The following is a 9736-nucleotide window of genomic DNA, read 5'->3' on the forward strand; positions in this document are numbered from 1 at the left end:
AAGGACATGGACTGATGCTGTGCACTTGAAGAGAACATGCTGTTCTCGAGGAGCAGGTGTTGGATTTACATGGATACAGTCTCCACTTCCGTACTGTCCAACTGCACAAATAATATATAGAGCTTTTACTAGAGTCTGCAGATGGGTGTAGAAAGAAGGAAAAAAAAAATAATGCTTTTTTACCAATGGAGTAGTAGAGCAGAATTTCTGGAGGGTTAAATCCCTGAGGAGAACAAAGTAAGTCAGTGTGCCGGTTCTGATCCTCCACAGACTGACCTACAGTCTTAACAGCAGCCTGCTCTTTAATGAATGAGGGATTCTGAATTAGCAGAAGAAACTTGGTTGCTCTAGGAACTATTGGGAGTGCAAGTTCAATGGGAAGCCAAAGGAAATGGCGCATGCATCCTCTTAATAAAGCAGAGCCATAAAGCCAAGATGTGGCTGAGGGTTGTCTAAGCAAGCATGACAGGACTGGTTGGAAGGGGCTGAGGGGATGGGCAAGGCCTGTGATGCTGGTGGTGCCAGGGGACTGGCAAGGCTTCTGAGCCGAGATTCAAGCCTGGTGCCACAAGAGAGGGCTGAGATCAGCCAGCAGAAAGCCCTGATCCGTGCTGCTTCTGTGGGTAGTGTGAGTGACCTCGAGTGCCTGTACCTGCAGCTGGTAGAGTTGTTTCTATCCCGGAGATGGTGGTGCTCTCAATGTTCCGTAGAAATCCTGAAGCAATTACTGGATGTGCTTGGAATGTAGGGGATGAATCTTGACTTGTTTATTAAAATACTTCAGGAGTGTGAACTTACACTGCTTTAATGAGACAGCCAGACAGCTTTCCCCTGCAAAGGAATGGCCTTTATTGTTTAAAGAGAAAATTCCCTGCAGGACAATACAGCTCACACAAGTGGAGTTCAGCAACACCCTTGCCTCTGTGCCCAGTGTTCAGTCCTCTCCTGCATCTTACAATAATTAAAAAATGAAGGAACAAACTCACTTCCATCCAAATCTGCACACGCTGGCACCAGTGATCATGCAGTGTTGTCTCAAAGACTAGACTGTTCCCTTGTCAAGCCTGTTTGGAGTTGTAAACCAGGGGAGGTTGCCAGTGCTGTTCAGGATGGAACCCACTCCAAAATGCACAGGGCAGTGTGTGTTGGGCATGCTAAAATGCACAGAGGGGAGTAGAATTTGAACAGGAATTATGTTCTGCCTCTATGTAGCTTTATTCTCAATGTGAACTCTTAATTGAGAAAGAGAATTCTCAAGAGAAAGATCAAGACCTTTATGTGAACTGTAACTTCTACAAGCTGCTCAGTTTTGGCGAGTTACAAAAGGAAGTGCAAACCAGCCTGCTTTGCTGAAGCTCTTGTCTTTGCATCTTCAAGGCACATTGAGGTTCCCTTGAGGGGCTCAGGGGCTTCCTGGATGCAATTTTACTGTGTTGTGCAAAAAAGACCAGAACAAAACCAGGAGGGTTTGCCTGGATGCTCAGTAGTGTGTAGTTGTCTTGGCCTGAGACAAAGGTGACGAGCCTGTCTAGGATCATGTGTAAATGTGCTCCAGGACCTGTTATCAGAAGATGCTGGCCTTAGCACGTGACTGTTGTGCGATGTCTTGTCATGACCATGGGTTTGAGACCAGGAAATAACCACCACTCTCTTACCTCCTGCTCTTCACAGGTTATCACTGCTCTGGGACTGTATCTCAGACCTGCCAGGGCAGGGTTCGGAGTGCTGTGGTGTGGTTTGTCCTGATGTACTCAGCCCAAGAGCCTGAGTCTGCTCTGCAGCGCTGTAAGGCTGGGTCTGCAGCCCCTGTGCACTCTGAAAGGGCAGCCAGGGTTTTAATGAAGACTGGTAACTGTCTCAGATGCAGTGACAGGGAGGGTCCCCAGGCATGGAGCAACTGCTTGCCGTCAAGTTTCCTAATTGCTTCTTTTACAGGTTGGACTCTGCTTTTCCAGTTATGGAGAAGCACTGATGGAGTTCAAAATCAAGCTGTCAGCTTGATGGTACAAGTAACAGGACCTGACTAGGAATATATCTGCGAGAACTCCTGGTTTAGATGTGAAGGGATTCTGCTCCAGCTGATACTTATTTTCAGGGCACTATTTGCCTCTTAAATTTGGAGTTTCATAGCATCCTCAGGCACTTCCCTGATTCCCTCTGCTTGAGCCAGAGCACAGCACTTGGAAGAGCAACAGATCTTAGTGAGTTGCTCCAATAGTTTTCCTTGCTATCAAGATTCACTTTATTCCTGGTCTGAAGGCATTTAGCTTCAATGAGTAAATATTAAGTGTCCTTCCATTGAACAAATGCTACATGAGCAACAGGGTCTGTTCTAGATCTGTCACTTTCTTGTACCTAATATCAATACTACTGTTGTTTTGAAAGTGTCTCATGATACTATTCCTACAGTATAACTTCTCCTGCGTTATTCTAGTTTGTTTTTCTTCTTTTTTTTCCATTTTTTTCCAATCCATGCTGCGATACAGTGCTGCAGGCTGAGGAGAAAAGCTGTTCTGTCCTGCTTGCTTCCGTGTCTGCCCCACTTGAGCAGTCCCCGCTTTAAGCTGCGGGATGAAGATGCAGGCAGCTCAGAAGACACTCTCCTGGAGCCCAAAACTTGCCATGATGGAACAAGAATGTATGAGACTTTGCAGTGACTCCAAACATCAGCGTGCCTCCCCATCCAGCTACCCCACACTCCTGAGCTTGGTCTCCTTCCCTAGCTGCTGGCATAAGCCATGTGGCACTCAGGGCTCTTTATGTGCTGGCTGCTGCTGAGGCCACAGAGCTAGCCCGGGACCTGGAGCTCGGGGAGCGTGGGAGGATGATGGTGCAGCACGAGACACCCACGGTGGCCTCGGGGAGGTCCTCATCCTCGGTCCACTCGTTGAGGTCAGGGTTGTAGCACTGCACACATTTCTGATACTTCTTCCCGGTCTCGTTCCAGCCACCCACCAGGCACAAGCGCCCCTCCAGCAGAGCCACCCCAGCCGTGCTGACCCCTGTGGGCAGGGGTGCCACATAACTCCACTGCCCTGTGAGTGGACTGTAACACTCCACGGGCATCACGTCCACCCGCTCACCCTGGGGACCCAGCTGGCTCCCACCTAGCACATACGCTCGGTCGGCCACAGTGGCTGCACAGTGCCAGCCCCGGGGGGTGCTGAGCCTTGCCTGCTCCCTCCAGGTGTCAGTGCTGGGCTCGTAGCAGCACACAGTGCGGGAATAGGCATGGCTGATGTAGCCGCCTGTGACCAGGAGCTTGCCGTCAATGACAGTGGTGGCATGGCAGCAGCGGTGCGTCTCCAGGCTTGCCTTGCTCTGCCAGCTGTTGGTGGTGGGAACGTAGCACTCGACAGATGCCAACGCGCCCTCAGCGTTGCGCCCTCCAACAGCGTAGAGGAGCCCATTGCAGGCACTTAGGCTGAAGTGTGTCCTCCTGTGCTGCATGCTGGCCAGGTGCAGCCAGGTGTTGAAGCGTGGATCGTACCTGGGGGACGAAGGGCAGATCTGTCTGTCCAGGACTAGCATCAGAGTTGCAGGGAGAAGAGGGCCCTGCCAAATATCTGCCTTCGGAGGAGACAACTTGTGCTCTGGAAGAGCCTCTCTGTCTTCTCGAGCAGTAAAAAAGCATCTGGACGGGCAGTGCAGATGGAGGCAATGGCACTGCACAGGACTGGATCCTGCCTGTGACTGCTGGGGTTGTTGCCGCTCTAACCCTTGGGATGGCTCAGCATTGCTCCTGCCACCACAAGCTCTGGCCTGGCGTGGAAATGGTGAGTGCTACTCATCTGAGGTGTCCCCAAGCACTGTTACTGTCCCCTCTGTTGGGTCTTGGCAGGTAGAAGAGGACCAAGGGACAGGCCTTCCCTGCCCACCCTGCCAGGTCAAAGCCAGGCACTTGATAAGAAGCCGGCTCCTTGTGTACCCACGAGGTGGCAGAGGGAACTGGAACGGCTGTGGCCCCAGAGTGATGCCACGGGGACTAAGGCCAGGCTGGAAAAGATGGATAACCTACTGGCCAGAAATAGAAAGGAGACCTGCCAGTGGGTCCCTGAAACCTCACTCCATGCAGCAGAAAGAGACCAGTAATGGCTCCTAACCAAGGGGTGGTGATCAGGGGCCATGAAGGGCTGGCCTCGAGCAGTGCCCACGGTGTTGCATGTGGAGCCTCAAGTGGCTGAGCCAAGCTGTGGGCAGAGCCGCTAGGAAGTTCAGGTTTAGGTTGCAAACAAAATACTGCATGTCATGTTGCCATGGTTACTCCTCCTTTCTTTGAACAGTAATCCCTTGGCAATCCATTGACAGGTTTATGGGGATTTAGGAAACAAACCTTGTTATTTAAATAACAAAGAGAGAAATGGAGGTGGAGAGAAGAAAGCCTGAAGGGCAACAGGAATCCTACAGACAGTAAATCTACCTTAAAATGAATCCAGGCAAACTAGAGACTGGGTCGAGGCTGGCACTGGCTGGAGGAATAGCCACCAGGCGAAAAGGGGAGCTCCCCAGAGTAACAAAATGCTAAATAATAAGGACTCCCATTTCTCCAGGAGCCTCATAGCTTTGAAGAGGCCCTGCCTTGCCCTCATCCTGCACCGGTGCTGTGTGCTGCCGGAGGATGTGGGCAGCACAGCCCAGGCCCCAAAGTCCCCAGGGGAAGCCCAGGCCAGGGTCACACAGACCAAATGCCTGGAAGTGGTTTCCAGGTCTTGGGTCTCACAGACCAGCACCCTGTGCTGGGCCTCGCTGCATTTGCCTCTCCCTGGCAGCGTTATCCCAGGGGCCAGACCTACCTCCTCGTTACTGATAGAGGAGAGGAACCTTTCTGACGCACTCATCCCTCACCCCATGGGGGATGCTGGGGCACAGGCAAACACAGCACAGCTCTGAACCCCTCCCCAGGGTCTGTGTGGCCAGGTGGAGCCCCTTACCTGCTCAGGCTGCTGACGGCATGCTTGGCCTGGTTCCTGGCATCATTTTGGTCTTCACCACCCGCGATGTAGATGAATCCATCCATCACCACCACACACTGGTTAAAACTTTTTGCTGGCATCTCCGTCAGCTTGTTCCAGTTTCCCTCTGCGTCCCTGTAGCTGATGTCCCTGCTAAGAGCCTTCTCGGTCAAAGCTGGACGACCCCCAACTGTGACGAGCACCCTCTGGCCTCCCCGAATCCTGGTTCTCCGTGACTGAAGGCTGTTTTGCTGGTGGGGGAGCAGGTGGTAATTCATAGCATCCACAAGGAGCTTGTGGCACTGCGGGTCTTGCATCATGCGTGGCACAGGTTGCACATGGTTGACCAAGTCTGGAGCTGAGATTGTGCCGAATCGAATGTTGCTCAGGAGGTCAGCAGCATATCGCACCCGTTTTGGGTCAAACTCCAGCCACTTGACAGCGATCTGGAAGGCTGCAACCTCACTAGGTATCTGCAGGCCATCATCCATCAGCAGCTCATTGATCTGATCGAAGGGGAGTTTCATGAACTGGTCAGTCTTGGAGAACTCCAGGAAGTTTTCCCGGATGAATTTCCGCGTGGCATCTTTCACCTGGTTGAGGCTGTACGTGGCTGAGATGTTGGCGATGTACACGCAGTTCTCCACGGCCATCTCCCGAATGAGGAAGTCACCACACATGTTCAGCAGTGCTGGCACCTGCAGCTGAGTGGCTGCGGCAATGGTGCTGCCGATGGTGTACAGCGAGAGGCTCAGCTTCCCCGTGTAGGCATAGGTGATGACGGTGGTCAGGCCCAGTGGGGAGATGTCGTGGAGCTCCACCCGGTGCAGCTGAGGGTCTCTCTGCAGCAGGCGGTGGAAGTACTCGCTGCAGGAAGCCAGGACGAGTTTGTGCACGTCAAAGGACTTTGTTTTGGTGGCAATGGTGAGATCGCAGAGGAACCGCTTCTGGCGCATCTGGTTCATCCCCTCCAGAAGGCTGGCTCCATGGTCGGACGCTTCAACCTCCGTGGCCGTGCAGTGGAAGCCATTGGAGCCGCTGTCGTACAAACCGTTCAGGTGATTGAGGTGTTCGACATCTAGCAAAGCATCTTCCACCATCACCGGGGTGATGGATGCATCCTCTTTATCCACCTTGGGCTTCTTGGTTTTCTTTTTGGGTGCCATCCTGGTAGAATCGGAACAGGACCTGGTGAGAAAGGAGAGGTGAGGAGCCTTGTAGCAGGGGTATGGGTATTCTTCTGCTCTTTAAGACATTCAGTTAAGTAAAGGAAAGACTCCCACTGACTCATACACTCTTTGGGTCAGGCCAAGGGAAGGATGGAAACTGCCTCCCAAGCGCTGTACACCTCGGAGCCATGTGAAAGGCATCAAGGGCCACGACTGTGAAACTCTCAGCCAGTACCAGCACCTTCGCTGTGTTAAAAAAAGACTGGGGATTTTGGGTGGTTGCTTTGGGAAACTGGGAGCACCTACTGGTTCCTGTGGTGTGGGACTGTGCTTGGCCCTGCTGACAGCTCTGCTGTCTGGGGTGACACGACTCCAGGCAGAGTGAGATGGCGATTGCAGGGTGTATTTTGCCTGACATGCAAGATGGGGTGAATCAAGTCCAAGCAGCTCTGACAGAGGTTTCCACACAACAGTGAGGTGAGATGAGTCCCAGCACTGCAGGACTGCATAGAAAAGGGTGTGCATTTCCCCCTCAACCCCTTGGGCACAGTGAGGCACTGCTGGGTAACCAGTGGGGCCAGCTGCCCTTTGGAGTGACCAGTTCAGAGTGCAGGTGAAAGAGGAAACAGCAACAACAAAAATCCAGCTTTTGAATGTTCCCAAATTCCAGTTTGAAACTCCAGTCTGAAACAGCAGTGACCTCAGCTCCTCTGAGGGAGCTTGGAGCAGCCAATATATGAGGGAACAAATCTACTGGCCAGAAATAGCTGTTGCTGCGCTGTCTCACATGTCTGGGTACTGTTTATTATGCTTGGCCATAAAGATCAGGTTTCTTGGAACTGAGTAATCAGCTCGTATTTAGCACCAGGCAAAGAAGGGGGGCATTATGAGACTTCAGCAAAAGCACAGAGAAGGGAAAAGTTTAGTAAAAGTCCCTCCCAAGAAGGAAAGAGGATTCAGGGCTGAGTCTGAGGGGGAGAGCAGCAGTGCCAGCCCAGCCGAGCACAGCTGGCTGAGTTGAGCAGAGAGGGCAGGGATGACACAGAAGCCAACAGGATTCAGGAGCAAAGTCCCAAGCACTTGAGCCATCCCTGGTATTGTGGCGTTTCATGGGGCTACCCCAATTTACACAACTGAGAGCTTATCTATCACAGTGTCATATCCTGGAGTAGGTATCAGCCCTTCTGAAACTGGGATGCAAATGCTGCTCTCTCTGTGTGTTTGAATATGAAATGGTTTCCAACACCCAGCTCAGGACTGGGAAAAGGAACTGGGATTTATCCTTTCAGAGCAACACCACTTTGATATTTCCAAACACACATTTTGTTCAGACTATCCATTTCCCAAGAAAATTTGCAGTTTCAGCTTTTCAGCTGGATTTGAAGTGAAAATACAGGTTAAATATTGCTTAAATAAATATAAAATATCATTTTTCCAGGCCTTCTATCCAGATCCCTCAAACCTGTATCTCTTCAAGATATGACACTGCACAAACATCCTTGCTGCTAACAAAGCCAAAGAGAAGCAGGACTTGTCTTGCAGGAAGGTGACCATTCTGCTGCCCCCACGCTGAGACCTGTCCTAGCAGGACGGGTGCCAGGTCGAGGTCTGCAACCTGCTGGGGCAGGAGGGTTTGGCCTTGTGAAATAAGTGACCCGGGTGTCAGCTCTCACTGGGCTGTGCTGAGGATCTGCCTGATCCTTTCTGCTCCCCAGATGGCCTGGATTTTGACCTTTTGTTACAGAAACAAGCACAGTGTCTGCAGCAAACCAGTGTTTCTGTCCATAAAACTGCTCACCCCCCTTTCAGGGGCTCCAGACCCCATTTTTGAGAGGTGACACCAGTGCTCAGCAGCTCTTGTGTGCCTGGTGTGAAGCCTAGCATCCCAGTTGGGCTAGCTGATCTCCGAAAGCCTTCTTAATTCCTTCTGGAAAGCCCAGCAATGCAGCTGGCTTTCTCCATTGCCCTGTCCACCCCACTCAGAGTCAAGGGGGGAAGTTGTTCGGGGATAAAACAGAGGTCTTCTAACTGGATTACACTTCATACAAGTACAATGGAGCTGTGAGAAGTTTTGGGCTCATATTGATGTCCATGGAATCCTGCCTGTCCCCTTTGGGCACCTTTGACAGACTCTGGTTTGAAGCACGTGTTCATGTTATTCCAGTGTCTGGCTGCAGGAGGGCAGAGCGACCTTTACTACCTGCAGTTAATTAAAAATGGGACATCATTGCTGCTTCTGATTGAAATACCACTGTAGTGACTTGAAAGGGATATTTTTTCTGCAGATTAATCCTGGCTGTTGGATTAATCTAGGGAGCTGGTATGAAGAGATTTCAAAGTACCCAGACAGGAAGGAGGGAAGACAGGGCTTTTTTCTAGCTGTTTAAACTTCTCTTAAAAGACAGTGGTTGTCCTCACATCCTTTCAGTGCTGCTAATCTCAGCCCTGCACCGTATTACTGAGCTAACAGCAAAGCAGGACCTATGCTGGGTGATACTGTGTCTGCAGGAAGTTACAGCAGGCTCATTTTAATATCTAAGCAAACAGGCAGAATCCCTCTCCTTTACCTGCTGGTGCCCACAGCTCTGGGTTCAAGCAGGGTCTGACTGGCAGCAAACACCGAGCTGGCCTGGGAAACTACCTGGACACTGCAGCTGTGGGCACTATTTTGCTGCCAATAATTCCTCCAGCCCCATTTTAGAAAACAACAAAGTTTTTCCCCATGCCATTATTTCCATTATTCAGCAGTTCCCATGCCCCACACAAGGTCTCTGCAAATCCTGCTAGGCGAGCTCTGATTCTCCATGACTTGTCTATAGACTGGGTCTGCTCCTTACCTTGCTCGGTTAGTCCAAGGGGAAGCTCTGACCAGCACAGGGCTCTGCAGGTTGAGAGACAGAGACCCTCAACTTTCCCCACACGACATCCTCCTCCCTCCTCTCCCCTCCCAGCCAGCTGACTGCTCTTATCACTTCTACATTTACAGCAGGCTTTTGGGGTGATGCGAGGACAGACGCCCTCAGCCGAGTCCCAAAAGACATGGAAAGGGCTGGATTCAGGTAGCACTGCTCCAGCCAAGGGCATCGTTGCAGCCAGCACCAGGAGAAGGCAGTAAACCAAAGGCCAAGCATGATTACCTGGCCACTGCCAAGGCTGAGGCAACGAGGAGGCAGCCAAAGACCTGCCTCCACCATGGAGGGGTTCATCAGGACATTCGGAAATGACATGGGGGACATCACCTTGCTGATGCCTTCCCTGCTCTCCTGAGCGAGCAGAGGGGCAGCTCCGAGCCCCCGGCCTGGGCAGCTGTGGCCCTGCTCAATTTGCCTTTGGCCATGAACGAATCTAAAAACCTACTTTCTACTCACTTCCAACAGCCGTGGTGGAGCCGTTGGGAGACAACGGGAATAGGTAGGAACCGACGTTTGCGTCAGGAAAGACTGTCCTGACCGCGGTAGGGCCGGAGGTGGCACCACTGCCCCGGCGAGGGGCGGCCATGGCGGCCGCGCTCCCCTCAGCAGCGCCCTGCCAGCACTCAAGATGGCGCTGCCCGCCTCCTCCCCGCCAGGTCCCAAGATGGCACCCGCCGAACTCTTGCCCGCAACCGCCATGGCC

At 52.1% G+C, this 9736-nt stretch overlaps 1 protein-coding gene across 2 annotated transcripts; it reads right to left on the reverse strand.

Annotated features, from left to right (window-relative positions):
• Positions 1-7: 7 nt before the first annotated feature.
• LOC126047341 (kelch-like protein 31) lies at positions 8-9732 on the reverse strand. Of its 2 annotated transcripts, none has more exons than XM_049820856.1 (3): positions 9479-9732; positions 4932-6140; positions 8-3490 (listed from the first exon to the last, which is right to left on the reverse strand). In XM_049820856.1, the coding sequence occupies exons 1-3, from the start codon at positions 9730-9732 to the stop codon at positions 2758-2760; spliced, it is 2196 nt and encodes a 731-aa protein (XP_049676813.1). In that variant the 3' UTR covers positions 8-2757. The 2 variants fall into 2 exon arrangements, with proteins under 2 accessions (XP_049676813.1, XP_049676812.1); XM_049820855.1 differs by having other exon boundaries at positions 9490-9602.
• Between the last annotated feature and the right edge of the window lie 4 nt (positions 9733-9736).

Source organism: Accipiter gentilis, chromosome 17, assembly GCF_929443795.1.
Source record: "Accipiter gentilis chromosome 17, bAccGen1.1, whole genome shotgun sequence".
NCBI classification, from domain to species: domain Eukaryota; kingdom Metazoa; phylum Chordata; class Aves; order Accipitriformes; family Accipitridae; genus Astur; species Astur gentilis.

Excerpts from the sequence above, each read along its gene's own strand:
- LOC126047341 (XM_049820856.1), bottom strand. The coding sequence starts at position 9,732 with ATGGCGGTTGCGGGCAAGAGTTCGGCGGGTGCCATCTTGGGACCTGGC. Across the intron at positions 6,141-9,478 it reads CTGTTGGAAGTGAGTAGAAA|GTCCTGTTCCGATTCTACCA; the intron begins GTAGGTTTTTAG and ends CTTTCTCACCAG. Across the intron at positions 3,491-4,931 it reads GCCGTCAGCAGCCTGAGCAG|GTACGATCCACGCTTCAACA; the intron begins GTAAGGGGCTCC and ends TTCGTCCCCCAG.